Here is a 13,811-nt window from a genome sequence, read left to right on the forward strand (position 1 = left end):
ATCCTTGTTACTTGACCTTATTTTACAGTGTTTTGTTTTATTTTGTTTTCTCTGACATTCAGCATTTGTCGACTGCTATGCATCCTCTGCCATTACTAAACTGTGCATAAATAGGATTCTCCCATGGGTTCATTCTTTAAGAAATATTTTCCCATATCAATTATTTCACAGGTCATAGAACATGTTATGTTGTTTATTTTTCTTTGGTTCAATAACTTGTAACTGTATTTTCAACAAATCTTAAGTTTTGTGATTTCCTCATCAAAGATATTAAATGCATAGTTGGAAAATATAGACCTCATTAATATTTTTAAATATTCTGTAACATTTTACTGATTAAAATTTATTTTTATTTAAATTACCTGGTTGCCCAACTTTTAAATGAACCTGTTCTAGAGAGAAATGGTATTGCTCTCTCAGACTTCAGTGCTATATTCATGTAGAGGGGAGGACTCCGCACTGGATTCAGTACTTCATGTTTCTGAGGAAAATGTTAAAAAGGGGTTTTAAACATGTTATAAAGCAGGGGTCTTCAAACTTGACAGCTTTAAGACTTGTGGACTTCAACTCCCAGAATTCCTCCTCCAGTCATGTTAGCCCCGGAATTCTGGGAGTTTAAGTCTACAAGTCCTAAACTTACCAAGTTTGAAGACCCTTGTTATAAAGTCAGTGATACCTTATGATTTAAGGATGAGTTGTAGTAACATTGAGGAATATAAAACTCCTCTTTCTAAAATATTATGACAGTGGAGAAATATAGAATAAAATTTTATTGGTTTTAAGAACAACCAGTACATTTTCATTCTTGCATATTTGAATATTTGCATTTTGAAATATTTTTATCACTGCAAAACAGATATTTCAGGGGTTGTCTCCAGGGCTTATGGAAGCCCAACAACATGGAAATTCCCATCTTGTCCATCCTTGAGAATGTTGTCCAAGATGAGCTGGGTAATCTGAAATATATAATGTTGTTTATTTTTGCTCTGTAGGTTGGGAAGGATTCTTTTGGTAATGACTACATTGAAAACTTTAAACAAAATGGGATTCCAACAGGTATCTTTCTTATTTTAATTCAGAATCAAATTATATCAATTATCACTATATTCTGAATATATGATTCGCAAAGTTTTCCTCAATGAGAAAATGAACAGTGTAGTAAACAAACATCTACCATTCTTCATAATAATTTTTTCTTCTGTTCTATATTGTGTCCAATTCTCAAAGACTGTTTGGACAAGTCCCTGCAGTTTTCTGGGCAAGGTTTTTCAGAAGTTTTTTTTTCTTTAAGATTGTTTTTAGGCCCCCATTATTATTTTTGTAAATAACTCAAGACAGCGAATACACCTAATATTCCATCTTCCTCCTATTTTCCTCAACACCAACAATCCTGCAAAGTGAATTGACCTGAGAAAGGCTGGCTGACCAAAGTCATCTAGTCAGCTTTCATATTTGATTTTTTTTTCATGTTTGAAGTAGTTTGCCATTGCCTCTTTCCCAGCATTATGAGAAAATAACTGGGTCAAGATCATCTAAGCTGGATTTGTACCCAAGGCAGGACTAGATTTATACTTATTTATATTTATTATCTTATACTATTTATTATATTTATTTATACTTATTTATATTTATTATCTTATACTAGACTACACTTATACTTATTATCTTGTAAACAATTGGCAAATCAAAATAAATAAAATAAATAAATAGATCTCACAGTTTCCTAGCTCCTGGCTCCTTCATAATGACTAGAACTCAGTAAAAGTAACCGCCAGCATAACTCAGATAAAAAAAATATTCCTACATAATGTTTAGACTTGATTCAACCACTTGGTTATCTCACAGTTTATTAAACTCTCAGGTAAATAGATTTAACACCTGTATTGTGGCTTAGCATATAAAATACCCTGTATGAGGGCTGTGATGAAAACCAGCAATTCCCATGTCAAAAATGGCTGTTATGTAGAACAGCCATTCAGCTTCAGGGCCGCTATGTGTCATGTAAAGTTGATTCAGAAAAAAACAAACAGGAAAGAAGCCTTGTAAGTGGTCCTTGATGTTCTCTGAGCTTGGTTGTTTTCTTGCAGACATTTCATTATCCAAACTAGGTAATATCATCAATGCTAGTGATGATCTAAGAAGTCATGTGTCAAGCCTTCTAAAGATGGTAATCTCAGGAAACAAGAACCATTTGGGTTTCTGAATAGACCTTTGTAAGCTAGTTGGGTAATGTAACAATGCTAAAAACTTATCAAAGCCATTTTCCCATTCAATTTACACCTAATTGCTTGATGTCTTTCTCCCCTTGTCTTTTTTGCAAATACAGTAGCTCTGTTTCCTACTCTGTTTCCTACTCTGCCTTCCTAGGTTCTGTTAGTCATTCCATCATATCTTAAGTTTAAATATCAAGACTGTAATAGTAATTGATATGTTATCATTGGCAATCAGCAATCAACTGTTGAGTTTAAGGCTTCATCTAGCTGAACTGTGAATCTTCTGCCAAGTCTAGCCAAGGTATCAAGCTAAGTAATGAAGTGTCTGGAAATGTGTGATTTATTGCCAAATTCTGGTTGGGGGAACATGACAGCCTTTGGTTAGGTAGTTTTAGAAGAAATTTTACAGATTCATTAAGTATATTTTTCTCTATACAAAACTGAGAGAATCTATATCCCACTATTTATTGATAGAGGGCAGTTCTCATTTTTCTTGTTTACCTGGTACATTGAGGGATATTAATGGGAAATGGCAAGCAATGGAAGGCGAAGCTTCCCCATCTATGGTCTGTAGCTATTACAAAAGTATATAAATGGAATCTGTCTTACAGATGAAATATTCCTCAAAATGTAATTTATAGAAAGGTGAAACTGGCTATAGCCACTAACATGTGGCTTCCAGGAAGAATTTGGCTAGGCATTGTTAAATTTAGGTCAAAATCCAATTTTAAACTATTTTGAACACACTTGTGCAGAGTAAACATACTTCCAGATAAACATGGATAGGAATGTACTATTTTACTCTAATGCAGCCAAGACTTTACAAGGGATACTCTGTTTCCTGTGCTAAAGGAGTCACTTCATGGGTAATATTTTTCCCAATAAGCAGAGCAAATTCATACTGTTTTAACCATAACTTTGACTTGCATGTCTATGTGAATAACAAGTGTACTACAGCTGCCAGTAATGTCTGTACTAAATTTAGATCAGTTTTTTTCCCTGAAATACGGAATTAGCCACAATTAATTAATCTTGAGCTTGTGTTTGCTGTCATGTGGGTGTAATTTAGCATTTATGTTTCCCGCTGCTGGCATTGGTATTCATTATTAACATTTTAAACGCCAGCTGTTCAGCTGTAATGTTTGCTGATGTAACTCACTAATTTGTACATTTGCTGAAAGATCTCTACAACTTTTTTCTTTCTTACTTTAGAATTTGTAAATCAGACAGAAGATGCCGCAACAGGAGCTGCTTCAATCATGGTCAATAGTAAAGGTACATATCAAGGAATAAGCTGGATTTTCTTAGTTTTGAATTATGTATGATGAGTATATTAATGTTAAGTTTTATTTTTTTAAAGATATAACCAAGGAAGTTTTCCCACCTGTTGCATATCTATACCATTGAGCCCAGAAGCAAATACACATAAGCTGTGTTCTATATCATTAAACTTTGGATGGCATGTGTTGGGGATTGAACAGGCCTGGTAACAGGATTACAGGATATAGCTGATAACTTTTTGTTTTTTTCTCATCTCAAATATTTCATATGCTTTACATAGAATGACTCAAAGGAAGAAATGTAAACTGTAGATTAAGCATTTACAAAATCCTGCAAACCCATTCATCTCTTAACTAAAGAAGGATTAGTGATAGTCCTGTGCCTCATATATCCCATGATCAAATTCAGTAGCACTGGTTTTTTTTTTCATTTTGCTGAAAATGATTACACCTGGTATTGTGTGAATTTTGATCAGGACTGATGATCAATTACCATCCCCTCTAGATATTGGGCAAATATAGCCACAGAAACAAAAGAAAGATGTTCTAAATGAGAATAGCATTATAATGTAATTTACATTATATAATACTATATAATGTAATATTATATTATACTACTACACTGGAGAGACAATATCTTCAGTGGCTGAGTTTTAGAGCTTCTCGTAATATCAGTTTGTTAAAATAGTGTCGTAGCATGGTTCTTGGACATTATGGGACACTGAAGAACCAGTTATTGCTCATAGAAAACCATCGTTTAACTTCTTGACACCTTTCTATATGTTGAGAGCCCCTTCAACTTGGAAATCAGGGCAAGTTTGTTTCAGCTTAGCTGTGTCTTTTGCTATTAATTACTAATTGCAGTTCCAAGAAGTCAGTCTTGTATGCAGAAGTCTTAAGTTCAAACTGGGAGTTTCAGTGACTGTAAAAGAGTGACGAGTGAGATTAAAGAATGGAAGTGAAGAAAATTCTCTGGATGTAATATTAGCTTAACGAACTTGGTGGCTGATACAGATTGCAGATTAGAAGTGGCTTTTTCTGTCTTGGCATCTGGTGAACATAGAAGAGTTTTCACACACAGCTATTTCCAGAACTTAGCTTTGGGTGTTGCACTGCTGTTTGTTAATTTGCTCATTTTTGCCACAGGAAAAAATGGTTTGGAAAGTACTTCATACTGTGACAATTGTAAATAATTATCTTTGAGCTTTTTCTAGTCTGATGCTCCCTAGAAATGTTTTGAATTCAGTTCCCAGAATCCTTCAGCCAGTATGGAATAGTAAAGTGGGGGCAAGTATTTCATTTGGATTTGTTTTTTCTAATTCTCTTTCCTGTGATTTTTTTTTTTTCATATTTTACACTAGCCTGTCTATCCTTATCTTTAAAAATAAGAGATAATATTATAGAAGTAATCCCATAGTTTAAGTTAGGGGATTATAACCCATTAATTGAAGATCAGTGCTCTAAGATTCTGGCTTAATTTCTAGAATCCTAGGTGTCTCAACAATTATTTAAGCATACCTACTATTGTTTCAGTTTTCCTATGTATCTGAACGAATAAGTAAAAAACTGATTTTGACAAAGATGTCAAATAAAAATAAATTTTACAACTATCTAATACGTTTATAGAACTGTGAATGGTCTGACAATAATGAATAGGGTGAAAAACTGATGAGAGTTCCAAGCTGACCAAAAGAAAATATGCATATAGTTCGTCCAATGTTCTGTCAGGAGAGATTGTTGATAGCCTCTAGTTCTGAATCTTCATGAAAGTCTGTATAAATAAATGACAACTTTATCAATGACCATAATAAGTAAAAAATGAAATCTAGTGGGTGAAAAAATATGCCTCCAATTGAAAGACCCTTGGCATAAACATAGGGGGTTAGTTATCTCCATGTGATATCTGGATAATAACTATTAAAGAAAAATATTTAAAAAACATTATAAGCAATGGCAAAAAATTGCATGCTTTCTCTCCACTTCACACCCATCACTATTCCTGACCACCTAACAACATTAAAGCGAAATCTGTAAAAAAATTACTTCAGAAAACTAGGGGGGAAATGAAAAACTTAAATCAAATACACATAAACCACATATTTGTTCCATGTTGTATCATTTCCCCATTCATGATAACATTTAGATCTGATCTTCAAAAAGAAATTCTATGGTCTTAAGGTGACCAATTCCATCTACTTTATTTCTTGTACTATTCCTTTGGTAATGCACCATTAATAGCAGTCTTAGCTACTAAATGAAAACTGTAGCAGTTTTCAGAAAGTATGCTATCCATCCTGAGACTTCAGGCTGGCATTTTTATGTTAGGCAATCTTTCACTGAATGTATCCGGGGAATCTAGGCTTTAGCCAACATTGTTTGGAAAATTAAATTCCTTTGTGAGAATGATCATTATACCATTATTCCCACCATTGTATTTGGAGGAGGCACATTTTGAACCTAAAACACTCTAAAGTTTAATTCTGAAGGAATGTTTGCAAAGTAGAGCTTTACAATCCACAATCACATGACTAACTTATGATTTGAAAGGCCCGCTTTAAAATTTGACAGCAAGTAGATGAAAAAATAACTTAGAATGTTGAGCAGTTTACTGATGAATAATTGTCAAAAACTACACTGTTGGCAAATGCATTTGCTGCACAATCTGCACAAGTAGGAATAAACAAATTCATTTTATAACAGATATAATGCCACAAATGCCAATATACTGGGGTTTTATATCTTGTTACTAGAAGATTCCCTTGGGATATACATGGTTCAGATGCCAAAGCTTAGGAAGACATTGCCATCATAATTACTTCAGCAACTGCCTTAACAGCTTTAATCTCAACGAGTCCTTTGAGGAAAACAAATGAATCATCTTGTGCAAGTTATATTCTCATATAGGTAGTCCTTGGATTATGGTGGCAATTGAGATTGTGATTGCCATTGCTAAACAACACGGTCATAAAGCATGATGTCACATGATCATATCACTTAATGATAGCACTCTGAGGCAGTCCAGTTCCCATTGTAAACCAAAAACATGCCCCTCATTAGGCAGGAAGAAGCAGGAAGAATACAAGGATGTCAAGTAGGATGGGGGAAGACCAGTGCAGGCAACACATAAGTGGTGAGACCTGTGAAGAACATTGGTGCAGACTGCACATGGGCAGAGTGTGTTGCAGATGGGAGAAAAAGTGGAAGCAACTTACTGGAGCAACTTCGGATCTTCTCTGCCAGCTTCCCCATTGAGTTGCTTATGGGAAACCAGCAGGAAAGGTTGCAAATGGCAATCATGTGACCGAAGCTCCTTCCAATGTCATAATCTTGAGCTGGGCACACAAGTGCCTAAATGACTGTGAGGTGCTGCAATGGTTGGAATATTCAGGACTGCTGGTATATCCAGTTTTTTTCCAGTGCTACGTAATTGTGAATGGTCACTGAACAAATGGATGTAAACAGAGTGCTACCTGCACTTTAAAGTCCATTTTAGTAGGATTAAAGCCATAGTGGTATTTCTTAGAGAGATAAGTGGGCTGATACTGAATAGCAGAGCGGTTGGCTGATATGGCGCGGAAACCCTCTTCCCTGATATTATGGAGATTTTAATCATAACAATTACTATTAGATGGTTTTATCTAACTTAATATTGCAATTTGGAACATTACTGCTATAGAGAAGCTGGAGTTGTTGTGAAGCTCTCAGCCTGGCAGGGAGGAGTTAGCTTGGAGTCATTGTGCAACCGCAAAAGGCCTAGAACTGACACACAAACCCCACCCCAAGTTCCTTGGAGTCTTATCTAATTGCTCCCAAGAGTAGGCTGAAGAGATTCCTGTATTATAGCAGAACATTAGTTTGTACACGTGGGTCTGGTTGTTTGCGCCTGACAGGAATACAGACATCCTTTGCATCCAATCATTCCCCCCTCTCCCCAAAAAACTTTGGGATTGTTTTTTGGACTTTTACTAATCAATAGGGGATAACATTTCTTTAGAACAATCTATACTATATGTAATGGTTTTTCAAAATCACAGCCTTTTCTGAAGCTCTTTCTCATTTCCTGCCATAATTTAACAATACTGTGTGCATCTCAAGGTCGTAAAACAGGACAAAATTCACTTAACTACAGCTTTGCTTAGCAATACGAATTTGGAGCTCAGTTGTGGTCGTTAGCCAAGGACTACCTGTACTTTGTGTCCAGCATGACACAAACCTTATATGGCTTCATTAAAAAAATTAAAATCCAAACTTATGGTAGTGGTGGAACTTATGGTATACTATCTTTTTTGTCAAGGATAACTTGCAAACATTCAATATAAACTGCCTTGTTCTTTGATACTGGTTTTCAGATCTATGTTCCTTATTGCATCAGTCAAATTCTCAACAAACATGGTATTTTATTTTATTTTTGGCAAACCCACCTCAATTTTGAGATGCCACAAGTGCAATGAAACTTTAGTTTTACCCCGGCGTGTTCACCCTTTCTGTGCAAGCTAGGATTTCTAACATATAGACACCCCTTGAAAACCTACGTGCTATTAATTTTTTAGTGCTGAAACAGCCATTAAGAATCATATATGCCATGATGTCAAGAAAATACATTTTATGTTCAGTTTTAATCATTCTAAAATTTCACATTTGTTTTTAGGAGAAAACTTTATTGTAATTGTTGCAGGAGCGAATTTACTTCTGAATTCCAGTGATTTAAAAAGGGCTGCTCATGTCATCGCTGAAGCCAAAGTGATGGTCTGCCAACTCGAAATAACCCCAGCAATTTCTTTAGAAGCATTAAAAATGGCTCATACCAATGGAGGTAATCTAATAATAAGAATTAATTGTTTGCTTCATTCCACAAGTGGTTTCATTAATGTTCTTTTATTGTAGCTGTGTTTCAAAGTCATTTTAAAGCATGGTGACCTAAATCCAGGCACTAGTGATATAATTTAATAAAACAATTGGGCCTGTGAAGAACAGTTGGAATTTCACTTGAATTGGCATGAACCTGGTACCATGTGTGCACCTTGCTCGTTTCTTTTTCTTAACCTATTGAGTGCAATTTTTGGTCAAGCCAGAGTCGCAAATAACTTCCTTAGCAGCAGAAGACGACTTAAGATCATTCAGTGAAATGGACCCTGGTTTATAGATCCTCATTCTGTATCTCTGGTAATGCAAAATGCCTTGGGCACACTACTCCTTTGTCTGCTGTCAGTTGATAACCAAGCACCATCTTTCCCTGAAAGGAAAACATTTCTGAATTTAAGAGGATTTTTTTCAAAAATCCAGTCAGACAGAAATAAACGTTATTTCTTCTGTTACCGTATTCTGATATAATTGTTCCAATGTATTTATAAATCTAAATTCTTTAAGTCAGAAATTGTGGGTTTTTTTTAATAAGCATAATCTCTAGAACATTTATTTCAGTGGTGCAGAACATCAAACAAGTATACCTAGAACTTGGGTACTCACAAAGTGGCTCACTTCATTAAAAGTGAACATCATAATCTGAATGTTAATCTGTAAAATGCTAGAGAACACTTTGTTCTGGATGATTGACTGGTAGAAGAAAAGACGCTTAATTCTCCCATTCTTCAGGAATATGTGTAAATAACAATAACTTCAAATTCCATTGCGTGAACATAAAATGTATTTGCATTTAATGCACAGGAGATTACCTCTTCAGTAGAAGCCATACAGAAGCCTGTCCCAGACAGGAAACCTCTGTCCATCTTTGAAACACGTTGAATGGCTTTATGGTATAATGAAATCACTGTAAACCCTTTGCTAATACAGAAACAATCTTTAAAATCCTCACAGCTGGAGAGTGTTACTGGCACTTCCTTTCTTTTAGTCTGCTGATTTTTATGTTTAATGCAGCAGTTTATGTTCGGAAGCACACTAGACTATGTGTGTTTAACAGATGCGCATCCAGATGCAAGGCTCAGAAGAAAAAGGGAAGTGAGGAAACAGAAGCTTGTGCCTATAAGCCCTCTTGTTCCCATACACTTGGGTTGTTTTTTTAAACTACAGATCAATAGTTTTATGCTTGCTGAAGTACAGATTGTCCTCCACTTACAACAGTTCATTTAGTGAGCATTTGAAGTTACAACACCACTGAAAAAAGTGACTTATGACCATTTTTTTCACAGTTTTGGCTGTTGCAGCATGCACATGGTCGCATAATCAAAATTCAGATGTTTAGCACCTGATTCATATTTATGATGATTGCGGTGTCCCAGGATCACATTTGTAACCTTCTTACCCAAGCAAAATCAATGAGGAAGCCAGATTCACTTAACAACCATCTTACTAACTTAAGACCTGCAATGATTCACTTAACAACTCTGGCAAGGAAGGTCGTAAAATTGGGCAAAACTCACTTAACAATGTCTCACTTAGCAATGGAAATTTTGGACTCAATTATGGCCATAAATTGAGGACTACCTGTATCACTGTCCCACTAATTAGTCATTAAAGATCTCTGTAGCAGCTTTTCTGTCACTTCTTGCCTTTGTTTTGATTGTCCTGATGCCAAAGTTGCACATGATAGATCTGGGCTTCTTAACAGATTCTGGTAGAACCAAGCTAATTACAAAGCACATTAGAAACACTTTCAAGTCAATAATTGTAGACTGTGTTTGAATAACTGCTTAGGCCAGGGATCTCCAAACTTGACAACTTTGAGACTTGTGGACTTCAACTTTTGAAGTTGAAGTCCACAAGTCTTAAAGTTGCCAAGTTTGGAGACCTCTGGCTTAGGCTCTGTTTGGTTTCAAAGCAACCTTTCAATCATGAGAATACTAGGTCCATTTGTTGGAAGGGAAGGGAGGAAAACGCTTCCATATCCGATGGTATTATTTTAATTCTAAATAAAGGGAAAGGCTTTTCCCGATCCAAATTCTGATGGAACCCTTTTTAACATATAGTATTGGAATGACACAGAGATGAGAGATACGATGACTGTGGGTATGCATACTGTCTAATCCTGCAGCAATTTGGATTTTGGATTCTGGTTTTGCCTACCATACTTAAACTCCCACTGACTTATTCCCTGGGTCAGTAGTCCATTGTTGGAAAAGAAGTTTCCTCCCCTTTTACAACTTTGCAGATTCCTGGAACTTAAAGGTGAGGTAATTGGAATAAAAATTGTCCTCTGAGTTTTTTAATCTAGGAATGTCTGTATGTCTGTGGTTCGTATCAGCTTCCTTCCAATCTGAGACCTTTTAACTGATGAGAATGAAGTTCCAGAATTCTCAGCAGACAAAAGCAAAACGCAGTCCTAATACATCTGGGAATAATTTTGTGTTTTGTTCTTTGTTTGTTCTTGAAATTCAGTTAACCTAGTATATGCATATCTCAATTTAAATCAACAACCTTATTTAAATCAATTTACCTTATGATTCTGAGAAATACAAATTTCAAGAAATGCTAATAAGTAGTAGTTTTTATTTTTTTTCAAATTCAGCCAAGCCTTCAGTTTCTTTTCTTTTCTTTTTCTTTTTCTTTCATGGCAGAAGCATGATTATAATATTCTCATGAAATCCTTAACTAATTCAATATCATTGCACTACCAGTGTTTTATAAGAACCGAAAACAGGGTATTTTGCTGAGATTGTTTATGTTAGCAAGTAATTTGTGTATCTAGGGGAAATGTAGAGCTGAAAATGCCTTAGGCATTATAACAAATAGTGTTTTTTTGAATTGTAGGCATTTATATTTCAGCATTATGTGATAAGACTTTTACAAAATTTTCCATTCTCTTGTAGTGAAGACTTTATTTAATCCTGCTCCAGCAATTGCTGACCTAGACTCACAATTTTACACTTATTCCGACATCATCTGCTGCAATGAAAGCGAGGTAAATATCATTAGGGTGACTCTGAAGAAATAAAACATTGGGAGTATTATAGTACAAGTTATGGATTCAGACTCTGAACATGTTGATTTTAATTTCCATTGCATGGCTAGACCAAAAACAGAGACGTTCCTAAAAGATCTCTGTTAAGTGCACATTGCCCAGAGTGGCTTTTCAGAACAAGAACAAATTAATTTTGTGCTATCACTCTAATCCTCCTGTATATTTTGTAAGCTATTTCATTGAAAGTAACATTTATACAAGTAGTCCTCACTTAACCACCCTAAATGGGGCCAGCTATTCTGTCACTGAGCAATGCAGCTGTTAAACGAAACATCACCTGACCGCTGTGCTTAGCAACAGCAGTTCTGGCAAAGCTGGTTTATTGTCGTTGCGCAAATTTCACACATTCTTTATATGAGGACCATTTCATGCCACTTCTTTTGCAGCCACGGTGCACCAACCTTCTTTCACATGCCAGCTTGGTCCTTCTTTTGTGCGCTGACCACGATTTCCTTTTCTGCACTAGCTGTTTCGTGCACTAGGCAGGTCTCTCTCTTCTGAAAGGAGACCCTGGCTGTCATGCAAAAGAAGGACTCCGCCAATAGGGATGCATGGTAGAGCACTTGCCCATCACCTGTCCGCCTACAGAAATATCCACAATACTTCCCCCATAAGTGGCCAGGATAAGGAGCCCAGTGGAGGCAAGGCAAGTGAAGACAACAAATCAGATGGGGTGGGGGAGGAATGGTAGCAGGGAGAGAAGCTCAAATGTGGGCAGGCCTGAATTTTTTTTTTTCATGTGTTCGTTAGTACTTTGATTTAGTGCTATCATAACATAAACAGTTGTTGAATGAATGGCTATTAAGCAAAGGCTATTTGTAGTGACCTGCCATGTGTTAGAAATCTAGTTTGTGTTGCCTTGCCTCCATACTGTGTTCTCAAGTCCAGACAAGAAATCCATATCCAAGTCTAGTTCCTTAGCTCCTGTAGCTTCTGTGAGTGGAGAAGTACTTTGGGTATGCTCTGTTGATTATACAACAGCAAATTACATTTTTAAATGAAAATAAACAGAACTTTCTGAGCTTTTATGACTAGTCTTCACAAAAACCCAATTGGAAAGCTTTTGAGCTTTTATAAACTTTATTTACACAGCTTTGTGGTTCAAACAGATTCAGTGGTAATTTCAAGCAGAACTAGGAATTTACCATAAGAGTCTTCAATATATTGCTGTTTCTGTTGAAAGAGGAATAGTTTGCCACATAGCCAGGCCTCACATATCTAAAATGTACTGAAGGCAAAATATATTTATATTGAAATAAATATATTTTATTTGTATAAAATAGGGGTGGGGTGGGGAAAAGAACTGCCTTGCCAGTCTTCCTTTTAAGATATTTGTGAAAATATCATTCAGAATATGTCAAAACTAGTTTTCTAGTTTAAAGGAAATAGAAATGTATGTCCCATTATCAGTGCAAAGTGTAAAGTTTCTGACAGGTGTCCTATTAAACTAGTGCAATATACAAGAAAATGTCCATCTTTGATTGGCTGGATAAGAGAACTTCCCATCTAATGACATGACTATTATTTATCTTATCCACACCACTCCATATAATCAGTTTGTGACATTTTGAATCCTTGAAAGCATCAAATGTTGAAAATACTTTCATGTGAGGAGTATCGTATCAATATTAGATAAAATACATGCTTCATAGTGTTGGTCTGCTGAGTATTGTCAGTGCTTTGAAAACTACAGATACTCTGTATTCTAACACATTTTGTTCTTTATACATGTCTGTGCTAGGATGAAGGAACACTAGAGGTTGGATATCAATGGCCTATCTGCCCACAAGGAATATTTCACAAGCTGTGCCTTTTAGATATGTTTAATTTATTGCTTTAACAATAACTTTTATTTGTGCGGTTTTAACTCTCCATACACAGTTCATAGAAATGTATATTGCATGCTTATCAGGTCCTGATTATTTTTGCTTAGTTTGCCATTTGTTTTTTCCCCTTCTCTTTTTCCCAGAAATGATCAAGCCTGTTGAAACTAGCTTGTTAATTCACTGTGCACCAGATGTAGCATAACTTAATCGCTGAGGTTTGCCCAGGAATGTGCTGGTTCTCTTTCTCCTTAATACTTTTAATGAAAGAAATGCAAAATAAGTAAATCAAATATAGGGCCTGTGTGAAAGCCAAACTTCAGGCTGTGTGTTACTAAATAATTTTAAACTGCAAGGAAAATAGTTACATCATCAGTTTCTGTATTGTTCACAGTAGTTAGTCCTTATAACAGTTTGTTTATTGACCATTTCAAGTTACAATGGCACTGAAAAAAGTGTTTTTCACGCTTACAACCGTTGCAGCATTTCCATGGTCACATGATATACATTCAGATGCTTGGCATCTGATTCATATTTATGATGGTTGCAATATCATCTTTTGCAAACTTCTGACAGGCAA

The 13,811-nt window shown here is 35.7% G+C and overlaps 1 protein-coding gene across 3 annotated transcripts in view; it reads left to right on the forward strand.

The window, feature by feature from the left end:
* RBKS (ribokinase) overlaps positions 1-13,811 on the forward strand; it is a 70,257-nt gene that overhangs the window by 34,715 nt on the left and 21,731 nt on the right. For all 3 annotated transcript variants that reach the window (XM_026681585.2, XM_087965374.1, XM_087965367.1), the window contains 4 exons: positions 993-1,056; positions 3,426-3,488; positions 8,142-8,306; positions 11,257-11,348. In XM_026681585.2, the coding sequence (XP_026537370.1) occupies positions 993-1,056; positions 3,426-3,488; positions 8,142-8,306; positions 11,257-11,348 (384 nt within the window). The remainder of the gene's footprint in view (positions 1-992; positions 1,057-3,425; positions 3,489-8,141; positions 8,307-11,256; positions 11,349-13,811) is intronic.

The sequence above is a fragment of the Notechis scutatus genome, chromosome 1, assembly GCF_049901735.1.
Source record: "Notechis scutatus isolate UNSWTSFEM ecotype Mainland chromosome 1, rNotScu1.2, whole genome shotgun sequence".
In the NCBI taxonomy this organism is placed as follows: domain Eukaryota; kingdom Metazoa; phylum Chordata; class Lepidosauria; order Squamata; family Elapidae; genus Notechis; species Notechis scutatus.